Here is a 19,670-nt window from a genome sequence, read left to right on the forward strand (position 1 = left end):
ATTGAAATAACAAATAGCTGACTTTTTTTGTTGTTGTTGTTGTTTATTGTCAACGTATGCAACACCCATGGAGGCCGCCATGGAGAAGTTGTTTTTCTTAAGTAAAGGAGTATTAAAACCTGCTGTGTGCAACATGTAAATATCCACCGGGAAAGAAATAGTCGCTTATTATTGAGGTTTAAATTCCCACGCTGGGTGACTGCCGCTCTGAACTGACACACTGCCACACTTTCCCACGCACGCGAGAGCCTCCTTAAAGCACGTAGGGGGGGTTGCGCGCGCGTCAACTCACGGGGCACGAGGCGGGCGGACCGCGGGATGAGGATCATGTGTAGTCCACGCGCTGAAACTGGGTTAGTGCGAGCAGCGGAGCAGGAGAGAGCTAGAAGAAGAAGAGCCGCCACCGCTCGTTTAACACATCTAGTTTTATCTCAGCTGCAAGGGGAAAGTAGCATATAACAAACAGGCATCGTTGATTTATACGCTAATAAGGCCAGAGTGAGTTAAGAAAGGGTAAAATAAAAAAAAAAAGGATTTGGTATTGTGGCAGTTTTCAGCTTATCCTGCTTGAAGTGAATAAATGCCCGTCGCTCTCTGTGCTTTCTTGCTTCTTTTCCACTTGGAGTTACATGCCCTGGAGAGTTGATTAAACTTCACCGAAGAAATGAGAGGTGAGTGGATGAGATTTTTGCTGTGAATTCGCTTCAGTTTAGGCAGAAAACCTGCCACGCCAGGTTTGTTTACAAAGCAACTTTTCAGCTGTGCGGTGAAGGCGCTACTTTTGAGCCCGAAGTGCGTGGACCCCGAGCTTGCTGTGACATCAAGCAGAAATGAACAACCTATAGTAAATTATCACTGTCATTTTACAGAGTTTGCTAAACAACTTCTCCTCTTTGAGAAATATAAATTCTCAAAAGTACACAGTGTTTTTTTTTATGCGTTTATCGATTTATAAATTATAGTTTTAACATGTTGGTAGTTATTCTGTCACAAATTGTTGTGTTCCATAATATTTAATTTGAGTTGGTGGCAACAAATATATGTTACAGCGTTGGTCCTGCTACTTTTTTTTTTTTTTTTTTTTTACCAGTAAGCCATTGACTCCAGTTATGTAAGACTGAGGAAAGGGAGGCGGTGAGCAGAGTGATTCATGGGCTGTCAAGGCACATTAATATCTGCTGGCAGGGATTGTTCAAGTTAAATAGACTAAGGAGTCCTTTTCCAGAGACGTTTTTGTTTGCCTAATTTTAACTTTAAACTAAGCGTTTTCAAAGCCAGATTAGTTATTTGTGATTCAGACATGAGTTTTTCAGTTTGTTCAGCAAGTTTACTTTGGTTCGTTTAAAGCAAATTTTGCTTTATGTTCATAAAAGTTCACAGATGCTGCTTTTATTTATGGGGTGTAACTAAAATAATTTGCTCATCAGACAGAGTGTTTTTGTTGTCAGAATCAGCAGTTTCACTGGAGAGGTAGAGGAGGTGCTCCTTTGACCTAGTTCTGTCATTGAAGATTACAGCAAGTCTTTGTGTTTATGTGTGCGTGTTTTTGGGTGTGTGTTTGCGTGTGTGTTAGCGTGTGATGGCGAGTGTTTGTCACCAATAGGTAAAAGCATAAATTTTAATCTTATAAGCATGTGATGAAGAACTAATACAAATTTTCCAAAATATTTTAATTCACAAAATGTAAGATCAGATTATGTAAGATCAGGTATATTTGTAGTGAACACAGAAATGTCAATTAAACTAGAGATGCATTAATTAAATGCATCAAAATTAAGTACTCATACTGAAATATGATGAAGTAGACTATTAAAAACCAAGTTTAATTAACATATGTTTTATGACGTGAATAATGATACTCTTGTAATTCCTTCCCATTCTGTAAATTAAAAACTACTACCTCTCTCAAATAATCTACTTCACATTTTTCCTTTGTACGAAGGACAGTACTATCCCATAAAAGCCTGATCAGTGCATGTTTAGATAAAAATCATTTTTGTTTTGCTCAAAATCTACAAGTTCAGTTTTGCCGTGATGTTACAGACCATCATCCACCGCTGGGACAAGCAGGATATGGGCACAGCAAGCCCACATATGAAGCACAGCAGGGCTCAGTTGAGCTTCCTCTGCCAGCTAAGGTTACAACCATAACACTGCTTCTCAATAGGATTTTGTAAAATAAAATATCACATTTCTTTTCAAAAGTAAAAAAAAAAAAAAAAGATTGTTTGGGGGAAATAGTTACCTAAAATAAGTGGAAAGGATACTAGTTTATTAAGGCATTATTTATGTACACTCTTGCATAAAGAAGTTAAGTAACTGTGAGCCAGTAGAGTCAAGTAGACTAAGCCAAACAACATTCTTACAGTTCATCCTTAAAGAAGCACAGTAAGCCACAGCTAGTGTGTTAGGTTTCAAGAAGAGAGTTTTCTCTCTGCTCTCCAAGGACATCACTGTGCTGAGCTGAGCCTCGCGGCCACTATCTGTTGAGAAAACAGCCTTGGGGAAGATCACAGCAAGTTACAGTATATGTCAAGGTGCCCTTTCTCTCTGACAACTGCATGCTTAGATTCTGCTGCCCCTATGTGAAGCTGAGACTCTTCACACAAGAATGCGGGCAAATCTTAGGAGGTATCAATGCATTATCTGGTATTATAACTGCAGGCTGTGATTACCTAACACATTCTGTCTTTAAAATGTGCCTAGGCTCTTTATGTCTTATTGTGGTGTCATATCTGATATTATGTATCTTTTTTTCAAAGTATGCATAAAGACAATCATACCCAAACAGACAGATATTTTAATTCAAGGTGACAGTAATCGGTGCAGTTGTACACACTGGTATGCGTTTCTGTGGTTTATTGCAGAATGCAAAATAAATAAATAAATAAAATAAAATGCATGCTGTGATCTGGATTCCCCAGTCTGGTTTTGTTTTGGTGTTGCAGAAGCTCATTTGGTTTGAACTATACACGGCATAGTCGAACGAAAGTGGTCTATTTTCTGTTTACAGTGGTGCAGGATAAAATTGTGTGTGGCTTGAGTTCTTGGCAGCATGTACAGTATATTGTTAAAGATACAAATCAAGAAAGTAGGCTTTTATTGTGTGTGAGAAAAATTCATTGAAATGAGCAAGTGAGAAGATACATAAAAGATGACTAAAAATGTCCTTCCAGCTTGTTTTCGTTGCGTTTGATGCACGTAATGCAAAGCTGTTGATTTTATCATTTAATTTTAACCACAAACACATTTCCTGCTAAATGAAGCATTCCACAGAGAAATATTCAAATTGTGCATGAAAGCAGAAGCAGAATCGTGCAGGAGTCCACGCAAGAGCCTCTCGTTCCACTTGTGTTGTGTCTGCCAATGAAACTCCTACACCTGTTGTACATTTTTAAAGGCCCTGTGGTTAGTATGAGGACATATTGTGCTACCTGTCTTCTCTGGCTAGGAGAACAAGAGAAAACTCACTGTACACTGAAATGTGCAGAACACCAGTCACAAAGGAGAACCTGTGCTTGCAGAAAAAAAAGAAGTGTGGACACACTCATATCTCAGGTGTGAATAACTTTTTTTTTTCTTTTTTTTTTTCAAAATCGTGCTGTGCTAACGGTTTCAGTGTTAGTATTTGATATATAATAGCACTTCCATAAAGGTTCCAAAAGTTCTCACAAACTTACGTTAAATACAGATTATCTCAGGTAGCTGTAAAATGCTAGGTAAATAGGACATTGAACCCAGTTTGATTACCTGGAATGAGAGGACAAAGTCTCACAAGCCGAAGTTTCACAGAACAGAGGATGATAAATGCTGACACACTGAATGACTTACTGGCAGAAACATGAAGTTAGTTCAGCAATTTCCCTTATTATGTTGTACTGTATATAGCCTACAGCTATTCGCTTAATTCATACAACAGTTGTGCTGCAAAAGGCATGTTTATTGATGCACGTGTCTCTGAGTCCTCAATTTCTTTAACTGTGTTGGAGGAGGATTTCTGACAACCAACTCAATCAGAAACCTTGTGTTTGTCCTTTAAAACCTGGTGGAAGATGCACATCCAAGTTGGCATCTAAGAAAAACAGATTATAGTGAAGAATGCATTGAGTTTTTCTACTGATATAGTGAAAAGAAATAGCACATATTTTTGAAAACATGAGTTTTTAAAAGAGTCTTCTACAACAAAAAATTGTATTACATATTAAGTTCTTTATAGCAGATGCACCATATTATGGAGGTTATGAGTTCCCCCTATGCATCCATAGAGGTCTGATTCCTTTGTGGCATGTTTTCCTCCTTCTTTTTAAATACTACCAAAAACACCTAAAGTATCAATTGTGATACAAAAAAGGAAGACATTCATTATATATATGTATATATATATATTATATTAACGTTTTAGTTGTTTGTTCCATTTAAAAGGTCCATCAAATGCTTTTAGAAGTTCCCCATTTCTGTTATTTCTTGTGTCAGGCTTTAAAGGAGTAAACAAAAATAAATTGTGTTTTCCTTTTTTTTTCTTGTAACAAAAGATTAACAAGGTTTTCCAGATAAGCTTTCTCATGGATAAAGGAGCTCTTGTTCAGGTCCTAGCTGAATTGCAACACCCATATCACATTAAATGTCACATGCGTCACTGGTTTAGATATTAGTAAATGCAGCAAATGCATTACAAACCTAATATATTTACACCAAACAGTGAGTAATTAAGGACAGAGCTATAGTGTGCAACATTTATTAGCCAGTAGAGCAGAACTGTTCAAGAAATTTCTGGTTTCATATTTCAGTGGAGTAGAAATAGATTGGCGGTAGAGCTCAAACACAGCTGAGGTTTCATGCAAATACTTGACATGCTGCAACAAGCTGAACAGCTATGAGCTATATCCATCCTCCTGTCAGTAGCTTACTGTAGTAATGGCCATGCAACTATCTCCAGATGTTGCTGCGCTTGTAAAAAAATAAAAAATATCTCCTCCTCCTCCTCACTACTGCTACATTTCTTTGAGTAAACCGTGCAAACAATAAAAGCGTCTATTCTCTCCTTCTTTAAAGGCTGAGTCAGATTTGGTTCCACCTTAAAAGCTGCAAGAAGCCAGATTGTGTTTCTTCTCACAAGCCCGCCCCCTTCTTTGCTCAGTGGAAAGTGTGTCAGTGGAGCAATTCCTGCTCTCTGGTCCTGACTGTGCCACTCAGCTGACTGGCAGGTGAGGCGGCGAGTCTCAGGAACAAAGCTCTCGCTCGCCGGCCAATTGGAGCGCGGCAAGACGAGGGAGGGTTGTGGCACTGTTGCCAGGACAACCACCTTTGAATGAGTGTGTTCACGGAATGCACCAGATGGGAGTTATATAACAGACTGAAGAGGGTGGGCGGGGGAGAGCCTCTGAGGGAGGAGGAGGGACAAAAGGGAGCAATGGAGAAAGGGATTTTTTTTTCCATGGGCCTTTATTTATTTATATCGCTCAGTTGCATTTCGGTTGCAAGGACTTCTAGCAAATGAAGATTCTTCAAGCTGGAAACGGGTCTTCAAAAGAAAGACAAGTTATGTTAGAAATGAAATGTGAACAAATATAAGTCCCCTAAGTCTGAGTTTTCAGAACAATGTCAGTCACTGACATCTTCTGCTCTCCCTCTGTCCATGACGCACATCTTTCCCCACACGGAGTGACTCATGTGATTGGGTAGTTGTATTTTATAAAAGGGCATTCATAGAAAAAGCAATTTTCTGAAGAGCTGTGAAGACCAGTTAAATCCTATTTTGTGATTTAGCGGGTTACCTAATACGCTGTGTGACCCAGCAAAGGGTTTTAGTGTTGGTTTGGCACACACTGCACTTCTGGATGTATGAGATCTTGCAAAACATGGTAGCAATCAAAGGTCCAGGCATCCACCCTGCAGCCAGTTGCTTTTTGAAGTAAAAATTCTAAAACAACCCCACAAAACTATCAATAAAAATCATAACCAATGAAAAATCAGTTCACATGACTAGGAAATTACACTGCCTTTTGGTTCTTTGTATTTGATTCAGATAACGTGTGTGTGTGTGCATGTGCATGTGTGTGTATGTATGTGTATAAAGTTTGTATCTAAAAGGTACAGTTACAAATATAACAATAACACAATAATTGCTCTGCGTGGGATTTTGGAACCATTGTAGATTTTATTGGAGCGACACTATTAATAGTTTGGAGTTTTGTGTCCCACATGTTGGCAGTTATTTCCGGGTTACATAAATGAAGGGCTAAATGGGGGCTTTGTTTTTGAACAATTACGTTCAGAGCTAAACTAAGTCTATGACTGAAATCGCCACTAAAACTGAATCTCATTCTTGGTGGGTGGCTTCATGTGAAACTAATGTTCACGTCAAAATAAGTTTTTTTATTATTTATTTATTTTTTAATTAAGGACTTGACCAAGTTGTCTGATGAACAGAGTAAGAAATCTAATTAAAATTTGTTTCGATGTAGATATGGTTTAGTTGTGTAGTTATGTCTCCAAGGAGAAGATAACAGGAAGAGGAGAAAAGATAGTGTGAAATGAAAACCACCATTTGGTTGTCTATCTTTAATTAATTTACTAAACTAAGAGTTAAAGTATTTATAATTTCCCTATTTCCTGGCCTAAAATTAGTGCAACCTTTGTATTTCTTACGATTTCAAGATCCTGCCAGCAACTCATCTAAGAGTCATAAACTCAAAAGGACTCCACTTGGCATCACTCTTTGTTAACCTGCGAACATGTTAGCTCGCCCTGAAGGAGGAGAGGCGGCGTGCAAAGGAGGGAGAGAGAGCGCGCGATGTGAAACTTTATAACCCCCGGCTTCGGCTAATGCAATTGACCTGCTATTCTGGGGTTGAGGAGGCCCAGCTACTGAGATAAACAACATAATGAAAAGAACAGGCTGTTCTTGAGTAAGAAGGATCAGGCTCCCATAATGAACACAACATGTATAATGTATACTTATTTGCCATGTGTGTTCATAACACTCCTCTGGTTTCTTTATGATCCTTCCACACAGTGTCAGTTCTGTCTCATTATTAGGAAGTACATGTCAAACACTATTGCAAATGATAGATAACATTTGACCTGAAATGGATCGTTTTTTTGTTTGTTTGTTTCTTGGAAGATTCAGGTTGTTCCAAGTGCAGCTAATGCAAGGTGGTGGAGGGCTTGTTTGAATTAAAAATCAACACGGCTGTCCAAAGCAAATATTGATTCGGTGTAATCTGCCAACTTCATTTGATATGGCTGAATGGACCTATTGACAAATACTGAAGGCAGCCCTTAAAAGAAAATGTCATATTCATCTATAACTCAGTGTTTCAGTGTAAACCTTGTCTGTTTATGTAGTGACACGTTCTGCAAAATATGTTGATTTTTATCTGTGCTTCAAACACTTTCAAGAGATTTTAGTTGGAGCATGAAAACAAATAATTATTCATTCATTTGATTTTTAAGTAGATTTAATATTCTACTTTTTTTTTTTATTAATGTAAGTATTTGTGTTCAGGAATTTTAAAAAGTAGAAAAAGTCCAACAAATATGAGCATTGGAAAGTTTCCTTAATAAAATCTCAGTTTATTACATAATGACCTGTGTTTTTATCATGTCTCTTCAGCTCAAATAGAAGTCATTCCCTGTAAAATCTGTGGGGATAAATCATCAGGCATCCACTATGGTGTTATCACCTGTGAAGGCTGCAAGGTGAGTTTATAAGCAATTTCATTAGGAATATTTCTGTAAAGAACAGAAGAAGAAAAAAAACTCAGTCATTTCAACATTTATTTGGTACCTTATTTTGTTTTTGCAATTGTTATTTTTGCAGGGTTTCTTTCGACGCAGCCAGCAAAACAACGCTATGTACTCCTGCTCAAGACAAAGGAACTGCCTGATTGACCGGACCAACCGTAACCGTTGTCAGCACTGCAGGCTGCAGAAGTGTCTCGCTCTTGGAATGAGCCGTGACGGTGAGCTTACTCCCTCAATTTATATTTAATTAACTCAAAGTTTCCACTGGCCCCACTTTGGGGTCTTTTTGTTTTGTTTTTTTTAATCACCGTGACTGCATGCTGTCCTTTTATGGACTACTGTTTGAGTTAAGAAGTTTTATCTCTGTGCGTTCCGGCTGCAGCAGTGAAATTTGGCCGCATGTCCAAAAAGCAGCGTGACAGCCTGTACGCAGAGGTCCAGAAGCACCAGCAGTCACAGGAGTGCGCTGGAGTCGTCTCCCGCGAGGAGAATGGAGACCTGGCAGAGCACGGCCGCACCTACAGAAGAGGCTCCAGCGCCACGCTCAGCGACCTGGATGACATCACGACCCTGCCAGAGGGCCTCCTTTTTGACCTGCCCCTCACCCCGGAGGACGCAGGCGGCGATTACTGCAGCCTGGAAATGCTGGGAGGAAGCGCAGGGAGCAGCTCGTCCTCTCAGAGCTCGCCAGAGCAGACCAGCTTGGACTTTGTTGACGGCAACCACAGCATCAAACACGAGTACCAGCTGTTGCATGATTCTGGACTCTTCTCTCATGCCATCCTCAACCCTCTGCCAGACGGCTGCTCCCTGCTGGAAATAGGTCAGTAGAAGTAACCCCATTTGTGCTGCTTACAATGTGAATACATCCTTAAAAGTAAGACTGCATATTAGAACGTCTTGCAGTGGCGATAATATTAGTAAATATTGCAATGACAATATTAGGTGCGATATATGCCCACTTTCTTCTTTCCTAACTATATCAACTCTTAAGCAATAACAGAGCAACTGTTGTCTTGTACTGAAAAGGTTACAAATCGTAAAGAAATCTCTGCGGATGAATGAATAAATGCCGTTTTCTTCCATTCAGAGCGTATAATCCAGAGTGTAGTGAAGTCCCATGTTGAGACAAGCCAGTACAGCACAGAGGAGCTGAAGAGGATGGCATGGAACATCTATAATCCAGAAGAGACTCGTTCGTACCAGACCAGAGTAAGTGTGAGACTCACTATTGTTGATCATTGTCTACAAACAGATTAAAATAGAGCCCGTTTTGCACTGCATGGAATAAAAGAGTGAAATTTAGAGAAACAAAACATAAAATAAATAGATGTCTGCATTTGGGAAGATATGATTGTCAGATCTAAGTCATTGGTTGTCCTTAACTTCAGGTTATTTTTGTTTTTAACAATATACATAAATCAAGTGTTCACCGACTGAGTAACAATCATAATTCAAATCATATCACATGTCTCCTGAAATCATTCTAGTTTTGTAAGTGAATGCCACACGGTGAAATACCATGTTTAACTGGTTATGCTTTTGTTCAGGCTATTTAATTGAACATGAGCTAGACTCAAAAGGACACAATGAAACACAACCTGTTCTTCACGAGCTGCTGTCCTCAAATAAACCCTCTGCATGCCTCTTTTTTCCCCTCTTTCAGTCAGCCGAAGTGATGTGGCAACAGTGCACGGTTCACATCACCAACGCAATTCAGTATGTGGTGGAGTTTGCCAAGCGCATCTCTGGCTTCATGGACCTCTGTCAGAATGATCAGATTATTCTACTTAAAGCAGGTCAGTGCATGATGCGAGTTAACTTCCCTCCAGGCTAAAATCACACCCCGTCTTTTAGTTGCGACAACAATAGTTGTTGTCACACTAGTCTAAGAGGGGTGGACCTCCACACAGATTAACAGCTGCACATGCTTAAGAAGCTGCATAGTTTCTAATTCTCCAAAGAACATCCAGCTTTGTTTTCATCACAGTTTCTTCAGTAATTATGCGTAACTAGGCAATGGGCTGGGATGAGATTCACAGGGTTTGAAAATACATGTGAAAGAATATTCAATATTGAATATATATAATATTCACTCTCACATTCTGGGAGATGTAGGAAGAGGAAAGGTTTTAGCTCCTCAACTTCTCACGGCGACCTGAGCAAAGCAGGTGACATCAACTAACTCACTCACTCTTTGGTTACCTAGCAACAACTTGTTGAGTCGCAGCTGCAGTTTCATATTTTGCCATAACTGCAGAAAAATTAGCTCTTTATTCAAAGTTATGAAAACTTTGCCTAAGTTGATGTGACTGATAAGAAACGCTTATCTTGTGATAAGTTTTTCAGCCATATTATCCGGCTGTAATATGATCAGACTTGTTATTTTGAATATAATACATAAACTGTAATATGTGATAGCATATTTCAGATTTTGGTTTGACATAAAACAACACAGGAATACCAAGCTGAAACAATAGATAAGTTGTTGGGCCATTTGGCTGCTCTCCACACATGCCTCTCTTTTCACACCGGTTGCAGTAATAAATAGCACCACCTTTGTAAAATCCTGCTTCTGAAAGTAACTTTGTCCATGGGAACCTTTTATAGGTAGCACATTTTCACTTACCCACCCTGTCGGATGGAGTTTTCTAGCTGGAAGCAAAAGGATTTTTAAATTATGTCACTTTAAAATGCTTTGCGACTTTAAAGGTAATGTGTTTTAAATCACCGAAGTATGGTTACAGTTGCCAGTAGAGAAAGAGGGGGTAAATCCTTCGCACATATAGATATTTTAATACTATTTATGTCCTTGGGCTTAAAAAAAAAAAAACACAACTCTTTTGGAGACACTGCTGCTTATAATTATGGATTGTGTTCCTTTGTGACACATCACTTGGACTATTTTTAATGATGGTGATGTTACAAACTTCCTGTTACTTTCAAGTAATGCTAGTTTCAAAATATTAATCATATGACAAGTTCATAAGTTTCTTCCTTGAGAGCTGGGTTTCAGTGTTGTCTCCCTTCACCTCTTGCGTAAAGTGATACAACACAAAAGTTTCTTACATTTACACCAAATAGTTTAGCAGACTCTACCTAATTTATAGTATGTAGTTGCTGTGGCAAATTCATTGGTTCAAATTTTTTCTTTGGAAATTTAAACTGTTTTCATTTTTACCGAGCAAGTCCTCGAGCAACGCTGCTGCAGTGGGAGCCATTAACCGCTCAGCGTCTGGCCCTGTTTGGCCTTCACAGTGGAAACAGTCACTAAAATACAGTCAGGATAAATAAGAGTTGTCAGGATATATAAGAGTTCCAAGAAAAAATGTTTCAGGTTTCATAATAGAAATGTGCCTTAAGAGAGATGGATGTCAGTCCTTTGACTTTCACACCATAGCAGCTTGTGTTTGTTGTGACCAAACACACTTTCAATGGCTGAATTTGTCTTTCTTTTTCCATGAGGAAAGTAGCATAGTTGTATTTCAACCAGCTGACTGGCAGGAAGCAGCAGTAAATAGGAAAGCTGCAGCACTTTGTTACTTTACGCTCCTCACAGCCAGAGAAAAACGTAGGTCACGCCAGCACTTCCTGTAGTATTTCTTTAAAAGGACTAGAAGCCAGCAAAACAACACAGGGAAATATTTTAGCGATTTTAAATCTGCAGTTTTTATACTTGGATTTCAGTAACCTGCCCACACTTAATTACACTGTTAACAATTTGAGCACATAAATCACACGGTGAAGTCTGTCTTTTTGTTTTGAACTTTACTCTTTGAAGCATGAGATGTACTTTATTATATACTTTGACACCTTCCTCTATTGCTTTATATGGCACACATCAATTAAGTGTGCCACACCTCAAGAAGAAACTGGAATGTGGACTGACGAGAGGTTTTTAAATAAGTTGTATTTTAGCCTCCGCCACCCAAGAACTTGTCTTTAAGCCAGCTTTGCTTTGAAACTCAGACCCAAAAACCAATTTAATTTTCGCTTTAAGTGCATTTCACAATTGGGTGTTACCGTTAAACTTGCCCAAAGCAGCAGGAAATGTTTTTATAACTGAAAAAAGGGAACTAAGGTGTGAATAAACAAATAGAAAATTGTACTACTACAAAATAGCACTCCCAGAAAATACTGAGAACTACTCAGCCATATAAGTATGTAAATTTAAATCAAAATGAAATTAAGAAGAGCACAGTATCTAGAACAGTTAACAAAAGACATGATTTGGTGTGTTTGGTTTGGCTACATGGTAAAGTTCAGATGCAGATATTTTAGTATCACATTTAGAGTGCAGATTGCATAATGGTGCTCTCAGTTTGAACATGGAGTCAATTAGGAAACCAGTAGTTTTCAAATGAGAGTGATATATTAACTGCTTAAAACCTTTTAAAAGAAACTCACTTTAAAAATGACGAGCCATTACTTTAATGACAGTGTTATGTAATTAATTGCTATCATTAAACACAGAACAAAACTAATGTGAAAGCTCTACGTAGCATCCAGAGCCTGGTAAAGTCTTGTACTAAACATTTGCGTCCTGTTAAAGTTTTTATTGCATTATCGTTTGTCTTATTATCTTTAACTGTGCTGTAGTTCTTATCCTTCAAGTGGCCTTGTCGATTTAAAACAGAACGTGTTGGACGAGCTTCTGAATGTTTTGAGGACCAATCCCCCGCTGAATTTTAATGAGACACGAAGCCCTGACTCCAAGCGTTGAGGGAGCCTTTTCTAAGCCCTAGAAATGCCCTGGGACACACTTCCTCATTCAGCTTTTGCTCAATATAGCATCTGCTAGATCTGCCGTATGTGTTTATTAGGCTCTTATCACGAAAAGGGCTTTTAGTTTCTACGATCATGCCTAGGAAACAAAAGATCAATGCAGTTTTTAAAAAACAATATGTGTTCTTTATCTTTCTTTCAACAGGGTGCATGGATGTCCTTCTGATCCGTATGTGCCGAGCCTACAACCCCATCAATAATACACTGCTTTTTGATGGAAAGTTTGCGAGTGCTCAGCTTTTTAAAGCTCTTGGTGAGTCAGCGCAATGGGCCTCTTCCTCTTTCTCTGTCTTTCTATCACATAAACATTATGAAAGGATGGGCAGGTGATTTGAGGTCATCTTTCCCCCCCCATCTTTTTAACTGTCACAACAATTATAGTCAAACATTGTTTTGCTTCTCTTCCCTCTTTAGGCTGTGATGACCTTGTGAATGCTGTGTTTGACTTAGCAAAAACTCTGAGTCGTATACAGATGTCAGAGGACGAGATGGCTCTGTTCAGTGCTGCGGTCCTTCTGTCACCAGGTTAGATTACTGCACCTTACTTTACAACTTTCCTGTAAATGCTAAACCAGTGTAACTAGTAACTGGCTAGCCAATTCATGCAGTCAGAATTACTGGTTGAAGGTGTGTAGTGTATTTTATGCAACATTAGGTTTACCAGCATTCTTATACACTGTCTCAACCAATTCATAAACAGGCCTACTAAACCCCGGATTATTATGGTGCGGTTGAACTCATCATTCCTTGTTGTTTTCTACTGAGGTCCGTATCTGATTAATGTAGACGGTGTCAGTTCTTTATCACGCAAGCATTTTTAAAGCTGCAGTGACGTGAGAACATTTGTTTAGCTATTTACCTTTTCTTCTGAAATCGGGAAAGTTTTCACAGAGAAGAAAGATATTTAAACTCATATTATCGGGCAATACATGCATTCATGTATTTATTTATTTTATTTTTTTTTGCACAAGAGTGTACTTTAGCCTGTGCATGCAACGGAGTTAGGCGTCATTTATCATGTAAATCAAGCATCAGACTTTCAAATGACTTCATTAAACAGGGAAGTTTGTTGGTGTTGTTGCAACAGAGGTGTTTTTATTTACACCCAGTCTTACCAATTGGTTTGGCTAAAAAATGAAAATGATCGCAGCTAAGCATAAAAACTATCATTGTAGAGCCAAATATAAGTGTGAAAACATAGCCCACATTCCATGTGGCATATCTTTATCCGAGTTTCGGTTTTACATTTTCATTTTAAAACGTGTTAAATATCAGCTATAATAAAATAAATTAATGTTCCTTACACTGTTGTTCACTCTTAACAATAACTAATTATAAACTCTGTTCACAAAGTTTTAAACTGAATTGGTTCATGTTCATATTTCCCCAACTATGTATTTAGAGCTAATTTTTCAGTCCCATAAGGAACTAGTTGCCGTTCATTACTTTATTACTTTATACAATAACCTTAATAAAAAAAAATGTAGGTCACAACGTCATGTTCAAATTAACCTATTATATCACTGTATGGCATTTGTAACTTGCCCTTTGCCAGCTTATTTACATCAGTGTAATTGCGTCTTATCTTTGCTCATATAAACCATATTTAAATATGGGCAAGTTTCCAGTAAAGCTGTTCTTATTTACGCAGCTTCCTAGTTTAATTGTCATAAAAAAAACTGACGTCTGAAATTTGTCTCTGAACACTGGCCCTTTAAATCTATGTTTTAAATTCTGACCAGCATACGCTGATTCTGTTTTTTTCTCAGCTGTCAAAATTGTCACTGAAATAATTAAAACTGTCTGATAATGCTGATATAGTCAAGAGGCAAGTAGATGCAGCTTCATTTGTCTGCCCGCCTATGTTGTAAATGCTAAACCATACTGGACTAAAGCAGGCTTAGCAAAGTACCAACAGAACCCGGGTGCAGAAATAGTTTGGCCTAATCCAGTTGTTTTGATTGGTAGGGTAAGAGCCTCCAGTTTATATTGTTATATCGTTGCGTTTAAAGACAGAAATACATTATCATTTTCCTCCCACAAAGACTGGCAGCCCTATGTGTCCATACCGACTGAAGCTTCAAGCAGACACACATTTAAACAGAGTGAGCAGTCACCAAACTCTTATCTTTGAGTGTAAATTTTGCACTTGTTTCTTGCATAAAATAGCCAATGTTTGGCCCTCCAAAAATATCAGCTTATTCCATTTTGTACCTGCCAAGTCGAGGTTTGTGTAATGCCACCAGCTGCACTCAATTCCAGATCACCTTGTAAAGAGAAAACACAGAATAGTACATTTTCAAGTTCTACCCAAGTATTGGTCATCTCATTGACAGTGCTTATTTGAACATAGATTCTGTATATATGTTTATCACAAAATAAAGCATATCTAGATCGTTTTTGCAAACAAGACAATAGCAAATCTGTGTTCTTCTTTTTCAGACCGACCTTGGCTGACAGATGTCCAGAAGATCCATAAACTGCAGGAGAAAGTTTATGTGGGTCTGCAACGCTGCCTGCAAAAAGAGGGCACATCAGAGGAGAAGCTAGCAAAGGTACAGAAACTTTCTAGCTATATTGCTCAATGTCTGTATGTGTATGATTTTTTTATTATTATTATTTTTCCTACTAACTTGTATTTTGTTCCTGTACTTCCTTCCTAGATGGTGTCTAAGCTTCCCATGATGAGGTCCATTTGCAACCTCCACATAGATAAGCTGGAGTTTTTCCGTCTGGTTCACCCTGAGACGGCATACGCCTTCCCTCCTTTGTACAGGGAAGTTTTTGGGAGTGAAATCACCTTCCCGGACTCTACCGAGGGCTAGCTTAGCCTCTCAGCTAAGATGGTGTGATTAAACATAGTGACACTGAGGTGTGTTTAGAGGAAGATGAAAATGTGGTGACCGTCATACGGCAGAACCAACCAGCCCAATGACAATCCTGCACGTTACACTTTAGTGCACTCTCCTCTCACCTCTGAAGTCCAAACCCTGTGGAGTAGCTTTCACCGCCTTGCAGGCCAAACCTATTAACTCAACAAAACGGGAGAAGTTGCTGGGTCGCCGGTGCACGTTACCTCCTTTGTAAAGAAGTGAAGAAACCATTGAACAGTAGCCTACATTGTTCTTTTTTTTGTTTCTTTTTTTTTTTTTTCAGAAAAATATTTTTCTATAAGTCACCTTTAACTGCTGGTTGAGTTTAATTCCTTTCTGGCGTAGTCTTTGTTACCTCCACAGCCCCTGAAAGCGATTGTTGAATGTACTCCCCCTCCCCCTTACCTCAACCATTCACAATATACTAGAATGTACGAACCTATAGTAAAATCCTCACCCTCCATGGGAAATTAGCAGTAATGACGCCTGCTTTGGTTTAGTGCAGAAACAGTTGTTGCTTCTTTGTGTGTACTCAGTAGCACCCACACATTGCTGTTTTTGTAACATGAACAAGCTTAAAGGGACCATGATCAAACTCTGAAGCGGGAAGGGTTTTTTTTTTGTAAATCATTTTCAAACCCACAAACACATTTAACCTAGAGCACAAAAAGATAGCACTTATGCTAAAATCTGATTAGTTGTTTGTACGAGCACAACTTTAGATACGATGTCAGTGAACTGTGAGTTGTTGCTTTTTTTATGTAATTAATGACCTCAGTCCAAATCCCTTTTCCCCTTTTCCAAATGCCACTTCGAAAGTGAGGTAACTACAGAGGTATTGTGTAAGTATTTTCAGATGTACCTTTTTTTTTTTTATAAATAAAGTATATTTATATATAGAAACGTCTAAAAAGTGTAAATTAAGAGCAGAGTTTATACCAGATGGCAGTCATTTTGTTCTGCTCCCGTCGTCTGGTCCGCTGTTTTCTCGAAGAACGATTGTAGCAGAAATGAAAACAAAAAAAGAATGTGGTTAATTAGTACTTACAAGTTCTTGCTAGGATCCAAATAAACCAACCTGGCACAAGATTTTACGTGTTAGTAGTGTAACTGCCAGCGGTAAAACCTATGTTAAACCAGACAGAAAGTCTATAACCGCCCTCCTACTTCGGCTGAGGAGAGCCCTGACCACTGTGGAGAGTTGTCTGGAAGTGCCACATCTCAGCCCTTTCTTCACAAATATCCTTTTCTTTTTTATTTTTTTTACTGGCTAAAACTCCAACTGAGACTCAACCAAAATGTTCAAAAGCTGTGAAGAAATGTACGAGCTGAAAAGATAATAAACCATAAATGAAGGGACAAAGAGTTTGAGATGATGGATAGGAGTGTCCTTTAAGCTCCCTACGGCCTCTTTGCTGTAGGGTTTGGGCCAATTAAATGTTTTGATCAGATATTTGCAACTTGTATTCCTTTACTCCCAGCTCCCTTACTACCTCACCTTCTCCAAACACTAGATGGCAAAGCACAGGGTTGACAGAGCCAGCAGCTACCCCCCTGAGTTAAAACGTACAGTATGCATTCAAAGAGAGCTTCAAAAGTAGTAAAATAATGCTGGTGAAACTGTAAAGAAACTGAATAAAACTCTGTCTCTTTTTTTGTGCTAAAGACATCTCTTTGACTGCTGTTCTGTTTATTTCAGAGCATTGTATGCCTTTAGTTCCAGGAAGCCTTGGACGTACACAGATCTATCTTGAGTTAGATCTCTTGAGATGCCTGCAAGCATCATGAAAACTTTTCATTTGAAGTCGACGGCTGTATTAGATTTCTGTAAAACAATAAATCTTGTTGTACCAGCAGCCCAAGAGGCCATGAGAAATTAAATTAAATCTCTATATTTGGAGTCGTAAGACAATCACATGACAGATGTTGGATGTTGTCTATCTCAGAGTAATCTTTAAGCCGAGTCGGCTTTAGCACTGCTGGGACAGTGCTGTTGAGCGTTCGTTATGTCATGCAGCGTGAAGGGAGACGTCTCCCTCGTTTCGGTACTTAAGATTGTGGCATTGTGGGATTGTGCAATAACGTCCTTCCCATTGTTCTCAGTATGTCGGGCCTCAGTTGCCGCGTATTTCAGTCAATGTTTTTTTCCTCGCACTCCAGCATAGTAACCTCAGTGTTCCACGAATATTCTTATTCATAGCATAATGTACCAAATACTGAACTGATTACCTTTGCAGATCAGACGATCCGGTTACATGGCATTTAACAAGATTGTAACAAAGTGCACTGCTTTGTGTTTCAGGCCTGAGAATGTTAAACGTGTAGTTTATAAAGAATTCTATATGTACATATAAAATTTTGCAGGATTAAAACAGCCCAGAGGGCGGGACCTATGATCAGCACTTTCATGTCCCTTTAGACTCACTCAGGGAGATAGCTGGGCTCTCTGTCCTACAAGCGTCTGCAGTTAGTCGAGCTAGCCGGACACCTTGCACCAACAAAAAAACGACCTTTAAACCTTGATCACTGTGTACAGTACATGTTCTTGTGAATGTTTGATTACAGAAGTATCAAAGATTTTACCCCATGTCTGACATCATTATTGCAAGACATTTTTTTTTGTTTGTTGAAAACATAGATTAAATAGGAGATCAAAAAACAAAAAACAATAACAGATTAATTGTAATCTCTGAATTCTATGTTGGTTTTGTTGTGATCTTTTGTTTCTTGATTTTTATCCTCCATTGTTGTACTGTTGTTATTTTTGCATCAGTTAGTGTCCTTGTTTTTTTTCTCTCAGAGAGATGTACTTCTATTTTTTTTAAAGAGTTTTTAAAGATGTCTCTCTAAAGGTTTCTCATTCGTCATGATCCTCCTGTTTATAATCTTCTGACTTTATTTTAAGATTATTACTGTTGTTAAATCAAGATAGATTTTAATATGAAATAATTTATGTCATTGGTTGTGAAGCCTAAAAGGTTTTAACACAGTGAAGTGTTGTTGCACAATGGTGATACTGTATGTGGATTTAAGAATGTAATAAAAGTCTTTTTACAAGTGAAATTAAGCGTTTGCTGATGTTTCTTCTTACTTTTCTTGTTATGACTTCTATGGCTGTGCTAAATATGCAATTATTTTTTATAATTTTCTTTTACCTTGGGCATTACATATTTCTGCAAAGAACATTTTATTTTCTTCACATCGACAGCCTGGAAATACAGATTTACAAGACAGATCAAGAAAAGAAAGGTTAGTGTTGTGTTTGTCCATAACAGTGTTAAACTCTGACAATAACATTTTACCAGGTCTTGGAAATAGATAATAACAGATAGAAAGACCTTTTGCAGCTAAAACTGGAAGAGTCAAACTAGTTCTTTAAGTGTGGGAAGCTTGTGGCATTCTTAAATAAAATTGTTTCAGCAAGTTTGAAAAACAATAAAGAGCATTTCCTTTGAAAAACCACAACTATCTAAAATAGGCGAACATGTGAAAATAATGAATAAATTAACTTAAATAGGATTCATTTCTATGCCATACACTTAAAAGATGATTTCCAAACACAAACTTAACCCAGAAACAACACGTCTTCTCGTGGGACCTGTGACTGGGCAACGCTTGTGCAGTGGGTCCTCATAATATGTTTGGAAAATAGTCCTTACAATGTGTCAAGTACAATGACACACATGCGCGCGCGCAAGCACGCACGCTCACTCATATGCACACACTTGCCTAACAGCGATTTAGAGAGACCTATTGACCTACCAGACATGTCCTTAGGTTGGGAAAGAAAGCAAGAGTACCCAGAGAGAATCCACACAGAGAAGAATATTAATTATTTAAAATTAAAAGCAAGATTAATGGAGAAAGATCTTAGGCCCAGGACCAAGATATCAGTGCAACCAACTGTTCCACTGTGCAGACAATAATAATGATAAGATGAAGGATAAGAACAATTTATGAGCATGTTTAAAAAACAAACAAACAAACAAACAATCTGAATTAGTCAGATCCTGTGGTTTCTAGGTTATATGTTTTTCTCAACATATTTATATTTTAAAATTTGATTAAATACAACAAAATGTATTATTTACATCTTAAGCTGGCTGTTTAAAACATGTAATATAAACTATTAACTAATTAATAAATAAATTGATAATGAGAACAAAAATCATGATATGACTATCATTACAGCCACCAAGAGCATTATTATTATTAATAGTGCTAGTATTAGTAGTAGTATTAGTATTAGTAGTTGTTATATTTAGT

The 19,670-nt window shown here is 38.2% G+C and overlaps 1 protein-coding gene across 1 annotated transcript; it reads left to right on the forward strand.

The window, feature by feature from the left end:
- The first annotated feature begins 300 nt into the window (after nt 1–300).
- Nucleotides 301–18,471, forward strand: rorca (RAR-related orphan receptor C a). Its single transcript, XM_007558656.2, has 10 exons — nt 301–671; nt 7,616–7,701; nt 7,823–7,964; nt 8,129–8,569; nt 8,837–8,958; nt 9,413–9,545; nt 12,677–12,784; nt 12,946–13,056; nt 14,974–15,086; nt 15,195–18,471. Exons 1-10 carry the CDS (start codon nt 665–667, stop codon nt 15,354–15,356), a joined length of 1,425 nt encoding a protein of 474 aa, XP_007558718.1. The 5' UTR covers nt 301–664; the 3' UTR covers nt 15,357–18,471.
- Nucleotides 18,472–19,670: the final 1,199 nt, after the last annotated feature.

The sequence above is a fragment of the Poecilia formosa genome, unplaced genomic scaffold (genome assembly GCF_000485575.1).
Source record: "Poecilia formosa unplaced genomic scaffold, Poecilia_formosa-5.1.2 Scaffold98, whole genome shotgun sequence".
In the NCBI taxonomy this organism is placed as follows: domain Eukaryota; kingdom Metazoa; phylum Chordata; class Actinopteri; order Cyprinodontiformes; family Poeciliidae; genus Poecilia; species Poecilia formosa.

Bases quoted from the DNA above. Each gene is read 5' to 3' on its own strand.
- rorca (XM_007558656.2), top strand. The intron at 8,959-9,412 runs GTAAGTGTGAGA...CCCCTCTTTCAG, and splicing joins CTCGTTCGTACCAGACCAGA to TCAGCCGAAGTGATGTGGCA. The intron at 9,546-12,676 runs GTCAGTGCATGA...TTCTTTCAACAG, and splicing joins GATTATTCTACTTAAAGCAG to GGTGCATGGATGTCCTTCTG.